Genomic DNA, 18,863 nt, shown 5'->3' on the forward strand with positions numbered 1-18,863 from the left:
CGCTAGGTACAACACACAACAGCTTTACCTAGTGCAGGAGAGCGTTACATGTAGTGTGCTCATGCGCTAGGTACAACACACAACAGCGTTACCTAGTGCAGGAGAGTGTTACATGTAGTGTGCTCATGCGCTAGGTACAACACACAACAGCGTTACCTAGTGCAGGAGAGTGTTACATGTAGTGTGCTCATGCGCTAGGTACAACACACAACAGCTTTACCTAGTGCAGGAGAGTGTTACATGTAGTGTGCTCATGCGCTAGGTACAACACACAACAGCTTTACCTAGTGCGGCAGTGAGTTACATGTAGTTGGATGGCGCAAATTAAATTAGTAGAGAACAATAATTGAAATAAAATGTATCCTTATGTTACATAATTGCGCTCAGTGTACAGATCAGAGGTAGAACTGCACTTGCACAGTTGTACTACTTGCCGATGTGGCTACAAATTACCAGGGCGAGAGCGTGCGGATGCCATCCTGCATAGGGCGTGTGGCGCATCCCCTAATTATAAAAGTAAAATTCTGACATGGAGGCGACTGGATTGCAGGTAACGGAGCAACATCAAATTACAATTTATTATTGGAAAGAAACAACATTTGATCAAAATTGTGGGCTGAATATATATGAATTAATTTTAGGTAACGCTTTTATATTCGGAAACGTCATCTTTGTGAACTTACCAGCACTTTAAAGGGACATGAAACTCAATATCTTTCTTTTATGAGTCAGATAGATCATGCAATGTTAAGCAACTTACGAATTTACTTCTATTTGAAAATGGTCTTTGTTCACTTGGAATCTTTTGTTGAAAAGCAGGGAGGTAAAGCTAAGGGGTGTGCGCTTGTCTGGAGCACTATATAGCAGCAGTTTTCAAGAATGTTATCCATTTGCAAAAGCATTAGATGGCAGAGCTATTTCCTGCCATTTAATGCTGCAGATGTCTACCTAGGTATCTCTTCAACACAGAATACCATTGGGAACAAAGCTAATTTGATTACAGAAGTCAATTGTCATTTAGTTGTTTTTTAGCGCTGCGGAATCTGTTGGCGCTCTACAAATACCCGTTAATAATAATAATAAATTGTTTGCAGGTTGTAACAATAGGTTAAAGGGACACTCAATCAAAATTTAACTTTCATTATTCAGATAGAGCATGCCATTTTAAACAACTTTAAAATTTACTTCCGTTAACAAAATGTTCACAGTCTTTTTATATTCAAACTTTTTGAGTCACCTGGTCCTACTGAGCATGTGCAAGAATAAGTGTGTATGCATTTGTGAATGGCTGATGGCTGTCACATGGTACGTGTATGCATTTGTGATTGGCTGATGGCTGTTACATGGTAAAGGGGAAGTGGAAAAAGACACAACTTTTAAAATTGTCAGAAAAAAATCTACTACTCATTTGAAGTTCACACTAAGTGCTATTGCATTGTCTTGTTATCTTGCATCTGTTGATTATGCAAATCTACTGTGTTGACTGGTCCTTTAAGGCTATTCAGTCAGGATGGTGAGGAGCAGCGCCTACCAGTAAGTAGCAGAGAGAGCACTTAAACATCAGGTGTATGCGGCATTTACTTAAAGGGACACTGAACCCAATTTTTTTCTTTCGTGATTCAGAAAGTGCAGCAATTTTAAGCAACTTTCTAATTTACTCCTATTATCAATTTTTCTTCATTCTCTTGCTATCTTTATTTGAAAAAGAAGGCAGCTAAGCTTTTTTTGTTGGTTCAGACTCTGGACAGCACTTTTTTATTGGTGGATGAATTTATCCATCAATCAGCAAGGGCAACCCAGGCTGTTCAACAAAAATGGGCCGGCATATTAACTTACATTCTTGAATTTTACGAAAGAAAAAAATTGGGTTCACTGTCCCTTTAATGCTGCATATACCTGAGAGCGGAAGGGGGTTCCTAGAGTGTAGAGGGGGGATAGAGGGTAGGGCAAAAGATCTTGGAGGGGGAGCTGGGGTAAATGAGGGGGAAAACATTTTTTTTTTTTTATTAGACAGACAGCTGCCAGTACCTAAGAGGGTGGATACTTGTTAGAGGGGAAAGGGTTAGAGAGCTTTTTGGGAGGGATCAGAGAGGTGGGAAGGTAAGGGGGTAATCCTACCCTGTATAAAATAATAACTAAAAAAAAAAAGGACTAAAACGGCATACTGGCAGACTGTCTGTCAGTACCTTAGATGGCGGGGACAACCAGTGGGGGGTGACGGAGGGAAGAGAGCTATATGGGAGGGATCAGATTGGGATTAGGGGGTGTAAGTGTCAGGTGGGACGGTAATCTCTATACTGAAGATAAAATTAACCTTCCAAGCTACCTGATTAACCCCATCACAGCCGGAAATAATACAAGTGTGGCGTGCAGCTGCATTTAGCGGCCTTCTAATTACCAAAAAGCAACGGCAAAGCCATGTATGTCTGCTATTTCTGAACAAAGGGGATCCCAGAGAAGCTTGTACAACCATTTGTGCCATGATTGCACAAGAGGTATGTAAATTATTTCAGTGGGAACCCTAAAGTTTGTGATAAAGTTAACAATTTTATCAATATGATCGCATTTGGTGGTGAAATGGTGGCATGAAATATACCAAAATGGGCCTAGATCAATACTTTGGGTTGTCTACTAAAAAAATGTATAGTTTAGATAGGTAAATATAAAAAAACAAGGCTCTATTTCTGTTTAAATGGAATAAGCTGTCTGGCTTTTTGTATCATAGAAGTGATGGTAAAAAAGCTAAAAATGCTCTGGTCTTTTGGGGAAGTTTTAGTCTGAAATGCCCGGTCTTTAAGGGGTTAAATGGAGATGAAAGTCAAACTTTTATAAAATCTGATAGCACGTACATTGTAATTATAAACCACTTTCCAATTTGCTTCTATTCTCTTGATATCCTTTGTTTAATGAGCACATCTGGGTAGGCTCAATAGTTTTTATGTGTCAAAAGCATTGTTTGGTAGCAGTGATTGCAAAAGTATTTCTGTATATGAATTGACATTGTTCAAAACAAATGTGCAAGCTAATGAGCCAATCCAGCAATGCTCTTAAACAAGAGAACAAAGTAAATTTGATTCTAAATAATGAAAATGTAGTTTTGACTTAATAGATATCCAAAATGCATCAAATCCAGTCAATTTATTAGTGACCATTTGCCCCTACACCTAATATTATAAATATTATATTAGACCCTCCCTGGACTTGGCAACCCAGTACCGTACTGATGTTAGATAAATTTTATGGTCTTCTGGATTACTGGTGAAGTGTGACCACGTTTTGGTCCTGTGACTATTCAGGAGTAACAATGCTCAGTATCCGATTTAATTTATAAAAAGTAAATAATATATTTAATATAATATAAACCTTTTTGCAAAAATTAAAAAAACATAATTTATGCTTACCTGACAAATTTATTTCTCTTGTGGTGTATCCAGTCCACGGATCATCCATTACTTGTGGGATATTCTCCTTCCCAACAGGATGTTGCAAGAGGATCACCCACAGCAGAGCTGCTATATAGCTCCTCCCCTAACTGCCATATCCAGTCATTCAACCGAAGACAAGCAGAGAAAGGAGAAACCATAGGGTGCAGTGGTGATTGTAGTTTAAAGTTAAAAAATACCTGCCTTAAAATGACAGGGCGGGCCGTGGACTGGATACACTACAAGAGAAATAAATTTATCAGGTAAGCATAAATTATGTTTTCTCTTGTAAGGTGTATCCAGTCCACGGCTCATCCATTACTTGTGGGATACCAATACCAAAGCTAAAGTACACGGATGAAGGGAGGGACAAGGCAGGTACTTAAAGGTACCACTGCCTGTAAAACCTTTCTCCCAAAAATAGCCTCAGAAGAAGCAAAAGTATCAAATTTATAGAATTTTGAAAAGGTATGAAGCGAAGACCAAGTCGCCGCCTTGCAAATCTGTTTAACAGAAGCCTCATTTTTAAAGGCCCATGTGGAAGCCGCAGCTCTAGTAGAATGAGCTGTAATCCTTTCAGGAGGCTGCTGGCCAGCAGTCTCATAAGCTAAGCGGATTATGCTTTTTAGCCAAAACGAAAGAAAGGTTGCCGAAGCCTTTTGGCCTCTCCTCTGTCCAGAGTAGACAACAAACAAAGCAGATGTTTGACGAAAATCTTTAGTAGCTTGTAAATAATACTTTAAAGCACGAACCACGTCTTGATTGTGTAATAGACGTTCCTTCTTTGAAGAAGGATTAGGACACAATGATAGAACAACAATCTCCTAATTGATATTCTTATTAGATACCACCTTAGGTAAAAACCCAGGTTTGGTACGCAGAACTACCTTATCTGCATGGAAGATCAGATAAGGAGAATCACATTGTAAGGCAGATAACTCGGAAACTCTACGAGCCGAGGAAATAGCTACCAAAAAAAGAACTTTCCAAGATAAAAGTTTAATATCTATGGAATGAAGAGGTTCAAACGGAACCCCTTGAAAAACTTTAAGAACCAAATTTAAGCTCCATGGCGGAGCAACAGGTTTAAACACAGGCTTGATTCTAACTAAAGCCTGACAAAATGCCTGAAAGTCTGGAACATCCGCCAGACGCTTGTGCAAAAGAATAGACAGAGCAGAAATCTGTCCCTTTAAGGAACTAGCTGACAATCCTTTTTCCAATCCTTCTTGGAGAAAAGATAATATCTTGGGAATCCTGACCTTACTCCATGAGTAACCCTTGGATTCACACCAATAAAGATATTTACGCCATATCTTAGGATAGATTTTCCTGGTGACAGGCTTTCGTGCCTGAATTAAGGTATCAATGACTGACTCGGAGAAGCCACGCTTTGATAAAATCAAGCGTTCAATCTCCAGGCAGTCAGTCTCAGAGAAATTAGATTTGGATGGTTGAAAGGACCTTGAAGTAGAAGGTCCTGTCTCAGCGGCAGAGTCCATGGTGGAAAGGATGACATGTCCACCAGATCTGCATACCAAGTCCTGCGTGGCCACACAGGCGCTATCAAGATCACCAATGCTCTCTCCTGCTTGATTTTGGCAATCAGACGAGGGAGCAGAGGAAACAGTGGAAACACATAAGCCAGGTTGAAAGACCAAGGTGCTGCTAGAGCATCTATCAGCGTCGCCTTGGGATCCCTGGACCTGGATCTGTAACAAGGAAGTTTGGCGTTCTGGCGAGACGCCATGAGATCCAGTTCTGGTTTGCCCCAACGATGAATCAATTGTGCAAACACCTCCGAATGGAGTTCCCACTCCCCCGGATAAAAAGTCTGACGACTTAGAAAATCCGCCTCCCAGTTCTCTACACCTGGGATATGGATAGCTGATAGGTGGCAAGAGTGAATCTCTGCCCAGCGAATTATCTTTGAGACGTCTAACATCGATAGGGAACTCCTTGTTCCCCCTTGATGGTTGATGTAAGCCACAGTCGTGATGTTGTCCGACTGAAATCTGATGGACCTCATTGTCGCTAGCTGAGGCCAAGCTTGAAGAGCATTGAATATCGCTCTCAGTTCCAGAATGTTTATTGGAAGGAGTGTCTCCTCCTGAGTCCACGATCCCTGAGCCTTCAGGGAGTTCCAGACTGCCCCCAAGCCTAGAAGGCTGGCATCTGTCGTTACAATTGTCCAATCTGGCCTGCGAAAGGTTATACCTTTGGACAGATGGACCCGAGATAGCCACCAAAGAAGAGAATCCCTGGTCTCTTGATCCAGATTTAGTAGAGGGGACAAATCTGTGTAATCCCCATTCCACTGACTGAGCATGCAGAGTTGCAGCGGTCTGAGATGTAGGCGTGCAAACGGCACTATGTCCATTGCCGCTACCATTAATCCAATTACTTCCATACACTGAGCCACCGAAGGGCGAGAAGTGGAATAAAGAACACGGCAGGAATTTAGAAGTTTTGATAACCTGGACTCTGTCAGGTAAATCCTCATTTCTACAGAATCTATTAGAGTTCCCAGAAAGTAGACTCTTGTGAGAGGGGATAGAGAACTCTTTTCTTCGTTCACCTTCCACCCATGCAACCTCAGAAATGCCAGAACTATGTCCGTATGAGACTTGGCAATTTGGAAATTTGACGCCTGTATCAGGATGTTGTCTAAATAAGGGGCCACTGCTATGCCCCGCGGTCTTAGGACCGCCAGAAGTGACAGCAGAACCTTCGTAAAGATTCTTGGGGCTGTAGCTAATCCAAAGGGAAGAGCTACAAACTGGTAATGCCTGTCTAGGAAGGCAAACCTGAGAAACCGATGATGATCTTTGTGTATCGGAATGTGAAGATAAGCATCCTTTAAATCCACTGTAGTCATATATTGACCCTCCTGGTTCATAGGTAGGATGGTACGCGTAGTCTCCATCTTGAATGATGGAACTCTGAGGAATTTGTTTAAGATCTTGAGATCTAAAATTGGTCTGAAGGTTCCCTCTTTTTTGGGAACCACAAACAGATTTGAGTAAAATCCCTGTTCCTCCTTTGGAACTGGATGGATCACTCCCATAACTAGGAGGTCTTGAACACAGTGTAAGAATGCCTCTCTCTTTATCTGATTTGCAGATAATTGTGAAAGGTGAAATCTCCCTTTTGGAGGGGAAGCTTTGAAGTCCAGAAGATATCCCTGGGATATAATTTCCAACGCCCAGGGATCCTGGACATCTCTTGCCCAAGCCTGGGCGAAGAGCGAAAGTCTGCCCCCTACTAGATCCGTTACCGGATAGGGGGCCGATCCTTCATGCTGTCTTAGAGGCAGCAGCAGGCTTTTTGGCCTGCTTACCTTTGTTCCAGGTCTGGTTAGGTCTCCAGACCGACTTGGACTGAGCAAAAGTTCCCTCTTGTTTTGCATTAGAGGAAGTTGATGCCGCACTCGCCTTGAAGTTTCGAAAGGCACGAAAATTAGTCTGTTTGGCCCTTGATTTGGACCTATTCTGAGGAAGGGCATGACCTTTTCCTCCAGTGATATCAGAAATGATCTCCTTCAAACCAGGCCCGAATAGGGTTTGCCCCTTGAAGGGAATGTTAAGCAGCTTAGACTTTGAAGTAACGTCAGCTGACCATGATTTAAGCCATAGCGCCCTGCGCGCCTGAATAGCAAAACCAGAATTCTTAGCCATTAGTTTAGTCAAATGAACAATGGCATCAGAAACAAAAGAATTGGCTAGCTTAAGTGCTCTAAGCTTGTCAAGTATGTCATCCAATGGGGTCTCTACCTGTAAAGCCTCTTCCAGAGACTCAAACCAGAAAGCCACAGCAGCAGTGACTGGGGCAATACATGCAAGGGGCTGTAGAATAAAACCTTGTTGAATAAACATTTTCTTAAGGTAACCCTCTAACTTTTTATCCATTGGATCTGAGAAAGCACAACTTTCCTCGACAGGGATAGTAGTACGCTTAGCTAGGGTAGAAACTGCTCCCTCCACCTTAGGGACTGTCTGCCATAAGTCCCGTGTGGTGGCATCTATTGGAAACATTTTCTTAAAAATAGGAGGGGGAGAGAACGGCACACCTGGTCTATCCCATTCCTTAGTAATAATTTCTGTAAACCTTTTAGGTATTGGAAAAACATCAGTGCACACCGGCACTGCATAGTATTTATCCAATCTACACAATTTCTCTGGCACTGCAATTGTATCACAGTCATTCAGAGCAGCTAAAACCTCCCTGAGCAATACGCGGAGGTGTTCAAGCTTAAATTTAAATGTAGACATATCAGAATCAGGTTGAATCCTCTTCCCTGAGTCAGAAACATCACCCACAGAAAGAAGCTCTCCTTCCTCAGCTTCTGCATATTGTGAGGGAGTATCAGACATAGCTCTTAAAGCGTCAGTATGCTCTGTATTTCTTCTAACTCCAGAGCTGTCTCGCTTTCCTCTAAACCCAGGTAGTCTGGATAATACCGCTGACAGTGTATTATCCATGACCGCCGCCATGTCTTGTAAAGTAAAGGCTATAGTGCCATTTGAGTGTGAGTCCCTTGAGCGGGAGCCAAAGGGTCTGACACGTGGGGCGAGTTAGTCGGCATAACTTCCCCCTCGTCAGATTCCTCTGGTGATAAATTTTTTAAAGACAGAATATGATCTTTATTACTTAAAGTGAAATCAGTACATTTGGTACACATTCTAAGAGGGGGTTCCACCATGGCTTCTAAACATAATGAACAAGGAGTTTCCTCTATGTCAGACATGTTTAAACAGACTAGCAATGAGACCAGCAAGCTTGGAAAACACTTTAAATCAAGTTAACAAGCAAAAAATAAAAACGGTACTGTGCCTTTAAGAGAAACAAATTTTGTCAGAATTTGAAAAACAGTGAAAAAAAGCAGTAAATCAAACAAAATTTTTACAGTGTGTATAATAAGCTAACAGAGCATTGCACCCACTTGCAAATGGATGATTAACCCCTTAGTTAAAAAAAACGGATAAAAAAAAAACGATATAGACGTTTTTTAACAGTCACAACAAACTGCTCTGCTGTGGCCCTACCTTCCCAAACAAACGACTTTGGAAAGCCTAAGAGCCCTTTAGAGAGGTCCTATAGCATTCAGGGGACTCCTGGAGGAAGCTGGATGTCTCAGTCTGTAAAAGTTACTGCGCAATAAAGCGCTAAATTAGGCCCCTCCCACTCATGTTAAAACAGTGGAAAGCCTCAGGAAACTGTTTCTAGGCAAATTTAAGCCAGCCATGTGGAAAAAAACTAGGCCCCAATAAAGTTGTATCACCAAAGCATATGTAAAAATGCTTAAACATTTCCAGCAAACGTTTTATATTGCAAATCTATAAGAGTATTACCTCTGAAAGTAAGCATGATACCAGTCGCTATTAAATCACTGTATTCAGGCTTACCTTACATAAATCTGGTATCAGCAGCATTTTCTAGCATTTACAAAAATTTTAACTGCACATACCTCATAGCAGGATAACCTGCACGCCATTCCCCAGCTGTTACCTCTCTCTTCAGTTATGTGTGAGAACAGCAATATATCTTAGTTACAACCTGCTAAGATCATAGAGATCACAGGCAGATTCTTCTTCTATTTTCTGCCTGGGACAAAATAGTACAACTCCGGTACCATTTAAAAATAACAAACTTTTGATTGAAGAAAAAAACAACTACGTTTCACCACTTCTCTCTTACTACCTCCATGCTTGTCGAGAGTTGCAAGAGAATGACTGGATATGGCAGTTAGGGGAGGAGCTATATAGCAGCTCTGCTGTGGGTGATCCTCTTGCAACTTCCTGTTGGGAAGGAGAATATCCCACAAGTAATGGATGATCTGTGGACTGGATACACCTTACAAGAGAAAAACTTGGCAACCCAGTACCGTACTGATGTTAGATAAATGTTATGGTCTTCTGGATTACTGGTGAAGTATGACCACGTTTTGGTCATGTGACTATTCAGGAGTAAGAATGCTCAGTATCTGATTTAATTTATAAAAAGTAAATAATAAATTTAATATAATATAAACCTTTTTGCAAAAAGTAAAAAAAAAATCATGAGATTCTCACCATCAACAGGAAAAGTATTTGTTTCCCCCTCCATATACGGATCTTCTTGCTCCGCCTTCACCTGTAAATTCTCCACTATGACCACACGAAAACCTGTAACAAGGAGAAGCAAATACACAACATATAGAAGGCAGTGAGGACTCTTCAGGTTTATGTCACTACAGTAATACTAAGAGACATAAATGATGTGGAACAACTCTAACGTTTCCAGTAATCATTGTGTTAATAGCATTAGCTATGAAACTTATTTTTTTTCTCCCCTTTGCAACATTTCTGAAATGGTAAGAAAAGGCAATTCTATTACCACCGTATTTAAATGTTTTAGACTAACTAGTCAGGGTATGTTAATGCGTTTAACTTCTCATGGAGACATTAAAAAGCCAGGAAATTCCAAAGATGATCCCCCCACCACCTAGGAGTTATATTTTATGTAATACCTATACACATCATCATAATACCTACATATTGCCTTGGTTCTCCAAGCAGAGTTCATCAACAAAGGCCTTACTTTTCATTTCTGCTGTAAACTGGTGATAACAAAAAAATCTCATCACACTGTAATGGAGATACTTATTACCACCTGTTTACACAGTTTACAACTGCTTTATAGTGTAATAGACAGAAACCCCAGGACCCATCCTGAAATGTGGGAAAAGATGTTGTCTTATAAGTTAACCCATCTCTTTTGGATTTTGCAGATCTTGAAGAGCTACACTACTGTGTCAACAGGATAGGTACCTCTCCTTGTAACCAAGTTGAACAATGCTTAAATGACTCTTTCATCAAGCATTGTACAAATTGGTCACAAGGAGGGGTACCTATCCGGTACAGAAAGACTACAGATACAGTGTGAAGCTTCATGCTGTCTGTAACAACGGACTATCACATGCATAGTATCTGTGTATGTTTGTACCTGTTACCCTTAGTGATCTACAAGAACTTTGGCTTTTGTTTTTAATAAATTGTACATTTGCTTTAAGCATTTGTCTGTGCCTGGAGTCTGCACAATAGAGCTGATTATCTTGAGCTGTTGAAGCTCTAACTAATGTGAGTATTCTGGGTCTGCCTTCCATCTGGGGAGTGAAGATTACACAGTATTATGCTATGATGTGTTTCTTTCTCTTCCTTCTGAGGAACATTGTATGGACTATTTGTATTTGTGGTACTGTCTCCATTAAAGACTCTGTTCACTTTGGATATATTCCTGCATATTGCTCTGTATTATTATCACTATTTGTGTGTGGTTTTTGTTGCCCAATATTTTAAAAACTTAAATTATGCTTACCTGATCATGTTCTTCTCTTCAGATGTAAAGAGTCCACAGCTGCATTCATTTCTTTTGGGAATTCAGAACCTGACCACCAGGAGGAGGCAAAGACACCCCAGCCAAAGGCTTAAATACTCCTCCCACTTCCCTCATCCCCCAGTCATTCTGCTAAGGAACAAGGAACAGTAGAAGAAATACCAAGGTGAAAATGTGCCAGAAGAATAAAAAATAAGACATGCCCCAGGAAAAATAGGGGTGGGGAGCTGTGGACTTTATCCATCTGAAGAAAAACAAAATTTATGCTTAACTGAGAAATGTATTTATTTCTTGACACGATGAGTCCACGGATAATCTAATTACTAATGGGATATATCACTCCTGCCCAGCAGGAGGCGGCAAAGAGCACCACAGCAAAGCTGTTAAATATCACCTCCTTTCCCTCCCACCCCAGTCATTCGACCGAAGTAAAGGAGAGAAAGGAAGTAACAAGGTGCAGAGGTGTCTGATGTTTATAACATACTAACAACCTGTCTAAAAAAACAGGGCGGCCGTTGACTCATCGTGTCAAGAAAGAAAGAAATTTATCAGGTAAGCATTAATTTTGTTTCTAATGACAATGAGTCCATGGATCATCTAATTACTAATGGGATTCAATACCCAAGCTAGAGTACACAGATTATAAGGGAGGGACAAGACAGGTAACCTAAACGGAAGGCACCACTGCTTGAAGAACCTTTCTCCAAAAGCAGCCTCAGCATAGGCAAAAGTATCAAATGTATAGAATTTTTAAAAAGTGTGAAGAGAGGACCAAGTTGCAATCTTGCAAATCTGTTCTACCGAAGCTTCATTTTTGAATTCCCATGAGGAAGAAACAGCCCTCGTGGAATGAGCCATAACCCTCTCTGGAGGTTGCTGTCCAGCAGTTTCATAGGCAAAACGTATGATATTCTTCAACCACAAAGAAAGAGAAGTAGCCATAGCTTTCTCTCCCTTACGTTTTTCAGAGAAAACCACAAATAAGGCAGAAGACTGTCAAAAATCCTTAGTCACCTGCAAATAGAATTTTAGAGCATGTACCATGTCCAAATTGTGCAGAAGCCGTTCCTTCTGAGAAGAAGGATTAGGACACAAGAAAGGAACAACAATCTCCTGATTAATGTTCCGTTCAGAAACTACTTTAGGGAGAAACCCTAACTTTGTACGTAAAACTACCTTATCCAAATGAAAAATAAGGTAAGGAGACTCATACTGTAATGCCGAGAGCTCTAACACTCTATGAGCAGATGAAATAGAAACAAGAAACAAAACTTTCCAAGATAACAACTTAATATCTAAGGAATGCATAGGCTCAAACGGAGCCCCTTGAAGAACCTTAAGAACTAAATTAAGACTCCAGGGAGGAGTAACTGGTTTGAACACAGGCCTGATCCTGACCAAGGCCTGACAAAACGATTGTACGTCTGGTAAGTCTGCCAGACGTTTGTGTAACAAAATAGACAAGGCAGATATTTGACCCTTTAGGGAAGCCGATAATCCCTTCTCCAAACCTTCTTGGAGGAAGGACAGAATTCTAGGAATCCTAACTCTACTCCAAGAGTAGCCCTTGGATTCACACCAATATAGATATTTACGCCATATCTTGTGTTAAATCTTTCTAGTCACAGGTTTACAAGCCTGAATCATGGTCTCTATGACCGATTCTGAAAATCCCCGCTTGGATAAAATTAAGCGTTCAATCTCCAAACAGTCAGCTTCAGAGCAACTATATTTGGATGAAGGAAGGGCCCTTGAAGTAGAAGGTCCTTCCTCAATGGAAGTCTCCAAGGTGGAAGAGATGACATGTCCACCAGGTCTGCATACCAAATCCTGCAAGGTCATGCTGGTGTAATGAGGATCACTGATGCCCTCTCATGCTTGATTCGAGCAATGACCGAGGTAGAAGAGCGAACGGAGGAAATATGTATGCAAGACTAAAGGTCCAAGGTACCGCCAGGGTGTCTATCAGTACAGCCTGAGGGTCCCTTGACCCGTACCTCAGAAGCTTGGCATTCTGCTGAGATGCCATGAGATCCAATTGCAGCTGACCCCATTTGAGAATCAGGCTGGAAAACACTTCCGGATGGAGTTCCCACTCCCCCAGGTGAAAGGTCTGCCTGCTCAGGAAGTCCGCCTCCCAGTTCTCCGCCCCTGGGATGTGGATCACCGATAGACAGCAATTGTGGGTCTCCGCCCACCGAATTATCTTGGCTACCTCTATCATGGCTAAGGAACTCCGCGATCCTCTCTGATGGTTGATGTAAGCCACTGAAGTTATGCTGTCCAACTGGAACCTGATGAACTGGGGCCAGGCTAGAAGAGCATTGAGGATTGCTCTCAGCTTCAGAATGTTTATGGGCAGAACAGACTCCGACCGAGTCCCTGAGCCTTTAGAGAGCCCCAGACTGCTCCCCATCCCAGAAGGCTGGCGTCTGTTGTCACAATCACCCAAGAGGGTCTGCGAAAGCAGGTTCCCTGGGAGAGATGATCCTGAGACAACCACCAAAGAAGAGAATCCCTTGTCTTCTGCTCCAGCTGTATTTGCGGAGACAGGTCCGCATAATCTCCGTTCCACTGACTGAGCATGTTTAACTGCAGAGGTCTGAGGTGGAACCGCGCGAACGGTATGATGTCCATAGCTGCTACCATAAGACCGATTACCTCCATGCACTGAGCCACTGATGGTCGAGGAGAGGACTGAAGCACTAGACAAGAATAAAAAATCTTTGATTTCCTGACAACGCATCAAACCAATATGCCGCCGCACTAGTGACGGTAGCAATTTAAACAGCAGGTTGTCATTGTAAACCCTGGTGTATATACATCTTCTTGAGTAACCCCTCTAATTTTTTGTCCATAGGATCCTTAAAGGCACAACTATCCTCTATGGGGATGGTAGTCCTCTTGGCCAGAGTGAAAATTACCCCTTCCAAGTTGGGTACTGTTTGCCAAGACTCCTTGATAGAGTCCTCTATGGGAAACATCTTTCTCAATATAGAGGATCTATCTACCCGGTCTCTCCCATTCTTTAGCAATGATCTCAGAACCTCGGTCTGGTACAGGAAAAACATCCACCAAGGAAGGTACATCAAAATATTTGTTTAGCTTACTGGATTTCTTAGGATTAACTACAACCATGGTGTTGCAGTCGTCCAATGTAGCTAAAACATCCTTGAGTAACAGACGGCGGTGTTCTAGCTTAAACCTGAAGGATACAACTTCAGTATCAGCAGGAGGAATTACACTGTCAGAATCTGAGATTTCACCCTGTAGCATGGGAAAAGCAGACAACGCATCAGAAACCGCAGAGGGCATGAGAGAAGCGATGTCTTGCAACGTAACTCTAGGAAGAGTTAGAGAGGAAGTGCAGGGCAATGCATGTGAGGGTGATTTCACCCTCAGATGCTACCGAAGTATCCTCCTCCTCCAGCTTCTGGGAGGGGGTATTCGAAATAGCAACAACTGTGTCAGTAACCTTGCTTACTGAATGTTTACTTTTCCTCTTGCACTTTTCCTGTAGCATGGGAAAAGCAGACAACGCATCAGAAACCGCAGAGGACATGAGAGAAGCGATGTCTTGCAATGTAACTCCAGGAAGAGTTAGAGAGGAAGTGCAGGGCACTACATGTGTGGGCAATAAAAGTTGGGACGCTTGAGGGGAAAGCTGCGGCATATATTGAACATTGTCATTAGACTCCTGAACAGCATCCGCCTTAGAAAATGTTGGTTCAGAAAAAAAGTCTATCCCTATAATTTAAAGTTCTCTCAATACATGAGGAACAGAAAGGGATTGTTGGTTCCACATTGGCATCAAAACACTCTTGGTCCATTCTTACTCACAATGGATCAAATAAAAACCTTAATTTTTTACTAAAAAATTAAAACAGAAACAATGTTATTGTCTTTTTAAATTTTAAATCGTAACTTTTTTATTTATGTCTGCAGAATGAGCAAATTTGCTAAATAACAATAACAGAACGCCTCTACACCTCAGCTTCTTTGCTGAGGTGCCTACCTGCCCTGCTGCACCGGAACTGTGTCAATCCCACTAGCAAATGATGCGGAACTCAGTGTAAGATAAAGAGAGCCGTTCTCCGGTCCTAGAAACGCACACTTTTAGATAATCATGCAATTCTAGTAGTCTCTCTCCCTCCGGTACTTGGAAGTGAAGTAAAAGTGGTGCGCAACTCAGATTGCTGCCTCTCTTTGCTCCGCCCATCGTGGGCGTCCCCAAAACAAAAATCTCTGGTCGGCATTTTCTTAAAGTTTAACTGCCGGGAGTAGTGAAACCACCTGAGCCAAAATTTCTCAGCCCCCGTGCCTGCATAAACAGCTGTCTCATAAGTCCTCTCCATGTATAGGAGAGTCAGTGTCCTTCTTTATAAATAAAGTGCCCTCACTCCATAACAGACTATCGAAAACTTCTGACACTTCTCTGCCAACCTCCTGGGACGAAAGGCAAAGAATGACTGGGGGATGAGGGAAGTGGGAGGAGTATTTGAGCCTTTGGCTGGGGTGTCTTTGCTTCCTCCTGGTGGCCAAGTTCTGAATTCCCAAAAGAAATGAATGCAGCTGTGGACTCTTTCCATTTATGAAGAAAATGAAAATGAAAGTTGTCTTGCTTCACCTAAAACGTTTGTAATTGAGGAGTACTAGTGCACTACTGTTGTATTCAGAGCTTGTCATTTTACTTTGTCATTAACTTTCAGACCAGCAACCTTTATGTAGCTTTTGCAGTCTAATAAAAGATCTTGTAAGTATTATGCATCACATTTATTTAGCTTCTAATATAAAACACATTTTAACGGCACTGATAAGTGTCTCACCATCAACAGTGGTTGTAACATTTTCAATCTTTATCGCTGTCACGCGATCATCAATGTCTAGATCTTCTTTTTCAGTCTTAACCTCTAACGTTCCCAGCGCACACAATGGAAAACCTACAAACAAAGAATAGGAAACCCGTTAAGTATAACCGGGAGTGGAGATGGTTTTGTTATATCACCCCATGGTCTGCAGATGTGTTTCAGGCTGTAACACAGAAGTATATTGGTTTACCAGAAATCTCTTTGTATAAACAGCAGTAGTGGGAGCTGACGAGAAAAAGGCAGCCGCTTGTAAGACCCCACATGGTTCTGTTATTTGTGTAAACCTCATAGACAAACACCCCAACCAAATGTGCCTAGGTCTATTCTCTACAACTAACAAGAAGGACTCTGGGCGCTGTCAGAAAAGTCATATAGTTAGCCCCGTTAAGCTGGTGCTGTATTTGTTTTACTCTGTCTACCAACCCAAAAAGTAACTAAATATTACTGTTAGACTAAAATTATAAACTTTGCTCAGGTCTACTATTAATCTTTAAGACTTAGTATATTTGGTAATATCGGTGCTAAGGTATTAAACTAACTAATCAAAAATACAAAGGAAAAAACAGATACCTCACATCAGCACTCTTTGTCTAATAAAGAATTATTTATTGATATAGTAAATTCTCCTATACCAACCCTACTGTGCACAGTTTACAATTATCTAATATAGCCTATGGTAGTAGAACAACAAACATATTCCATATTAAATGCACACAATAATAAAATAAGGAAGAAATCAAGCACTTGAGATAAATGCACTTATTCAAAAATATCTGCATTTGCAGAGCTGAGAAAAGCACAGTTCATACTGGGTTATAAAAGGTACTTATCGTTCAGTTTCCTGGGTGGTGTAAGCAGGTAATCAAAACACAGATTAATCCACAGCAGGAGAGGTTTATTTCTTCAAACTCCCAGAGTCCTGTTAAATACACGTAAGGGATTTTGGAAGGCCGCTGCAGTCATATCACACGGCTAAAGACAGCTCAGTCCTGCATAAGAAGAGCCGTGAAGACCGATATCCAATACGACATCCTTCTACACTATCATCATGTTAAAGTGAGCCTGATGTTAGTGATTATGGAAGGAACACTGCCGTCATTACCTCACGGCCGGAAACAGGTGATGCTGGTGATACAGGTAAGTCCGTTTCACAACAAGCCGAAATGACAGTGTGCTAATTTATTCCGCCTTCTACCCTTACATGTATGCCCAAGTTCATAATCCAAAAAAGTGCATGTTAAAGCAATATTCTTATCAGAAAATCAAGTGAAAGTCTCTCCTTAAAAATGCTCAGTTTTCTGAGTAAACTGCCGACGTACGTTTCACCAATGATTTGGCTTCATCCGGGCTGTATGTTAAGAGGTTTCCCTATCCTCTATTTAAGGCCGGTTGTTGCACCACCACCTCCGGAATCTTGGCCAGTGAATATAGGTTCCTATTTGATACATTGTGACAAATTTCTTTATAATACAGTTTTTAACCACTAACTTGTTTAACAAGTTACACAATGTTCTATACTGAACTAAATTGGTGCATCATATATTTGGCTATGTATTTCTTAGATAGTAACTGGGACTCAGATTACGCTTAATAAATTTAATATTATTCGCAGATTCACAAGAAATGACCTAAGTTATTTTCTTCATTGAGGCCATATGGTGTGAGTGTTCCTAGATTAAAAATCCATTTACTCTCCGGATGGAGTAGTACTCTGTCTGTATTACCCCCCCCCCCCCCTTATCCCCAAATTAACACTATCAATGCCAATTATCCTAAAGTCTTTGGGGGAAGAGTTGTGAAATTCTGTGAAATGTCTTGCTATGCTTGAAGTTGTCACTTCATTCTCAATGTCACGTATGTGTTCCAAAGTGCGGTCACGGAAGGCCCTAGTGGTTTTCCCCACATAATAAAGGGGACAGCTACATTTAGCCAAATATACTAGACCTTCTGTTCTACAAGTTATTTTACTCCTTATCTTATATATTTTGCCACTTCTATCAGAAAAGAACTTGATTCGTTCAATGTAGTTGCAAGCCTTGCATTGTTTGCAAGGGTAGCATCCAGGTTCAAAACCAGCTCTGCTGAGCCAATTAGAATCCCCACGTGGTCTGATGAAATGACTATGTACAAGATTATCACGTAGGTTTGGTGCCCTGCGTGATGTTAGGAGAGGTTGTGACGTCAAGACTTCATTCAATACTGTGTCTGACTGGAGGATATGCCAATAACGTTTCATTATTTTTCGGATATCCTTCCAAAATCCCTTACGTGTATTTAACAGGACTCTGGGAGTTTGAAGAAATAAACCTCTCCTGCTGTGGATTAATCTGTGTTTTGATTACCTGCTTACACCACCCAGGAAACTGAACGATAAGTACCTTTTATAACCCAGTATGAACTGTGCTTTTCTCAGCTCTGCAAATGCAGATATTTTTGAATAAGTGCATTTATCTCAAGTGCTTGATTTCTTCCTTATTTTATTATTGTGTGCATTTAATATGGAATATGTTTGTTGTTCTACTACCATAGGCTATATTAGATAATTGTAAACTGTGCACAGTAGGGTTGGTATAGGAGAATTTACTATATCAATAAATAATTCTTTATTAGACAAAGAGTGCTGATGTGAGGTATCTGTTTTTTCCTTTGTATTTTTAAATATTACTGTTAGCTTGTGACTGACATCTTGCACTCTGTTATTTATCTATATTTCAATTTTGTATCCCTTTTACCAGCTACTATGATTTAAAAGGTCATGAAATTCAAACATTTTCTTTTTTTATTTACTGCGTACATTTTTTTTTCTTTTTAAAGCATAGGCTTAGGAGTGTGCCTGTGTCATATTGCTCAAGACCCCGTGTTTTAAAGCCCAGAATCCCCACTTTAAAAGAAAGCCCCTATGTAAGTTTTAATAGCCAGGTCATCACTGTGGTAATAAAGATCACCTGATGTGATTCTATAAAGTTCTATGGGATGGTGAGATTCTATAAGAATTGCTCGCCAGCACTTCTATTTCCGTGGTGGAATTATAAAAAGCGGCTATCAGACATTACAAAAGCGAACAATAAAATTATTCATTTTAAAATCATACAAAACAAATAATTGAACCTTTCACACAAAAATATACAGGAAAAAAATTGTATTTTAAAGGTGAATCAAAAATCATAACAAAATTGTTCATCAAAAATTGTATTTTATC

General features: G+C 40.9%; 1 protein-coding gene across 1 annotated transcript in view; it reads right to left on the minus strand.

Moving 5' to 3' along the window:
• The window catches only part of LOC128659219 (uncharacterized), a 72,896-nt gene that overhangs the window by 498 nt on the left and 53,535 nt on the right, over window positions 1-18,863 (minus strand). The window contains exons 4-5 of the mRNA XM_053712897.1: window positions 15,623-15,736; window positions 9,494-9,586 (exon numbers count right to left, since the gene is read on the minus strand). Of these exons, the coding sequence (XP_053568872.1) occupies window positions 9,494-9,586; window positions 15,623-15,736 (207 nt within the window). The remainder of the gene's footprint in view (window positions 1-9,493; window positions 9,587-15,622; window positions 15,737-18,863) is intronic.

Source organism: Bombina bombina, chromosome 5 (genome assembly GCF_027579735.1).
Source record: "Bombina bombina isolate aBomBom1 chromosome 5, aBomBom1.pri, whole genome shotgun sequence".
NCBI classification, from domain to species: Eukaryota; Metazoa; Chordata; class Amphibia; order Anura; family Bombinatoridae; genus Bombina; species Bombina bombina.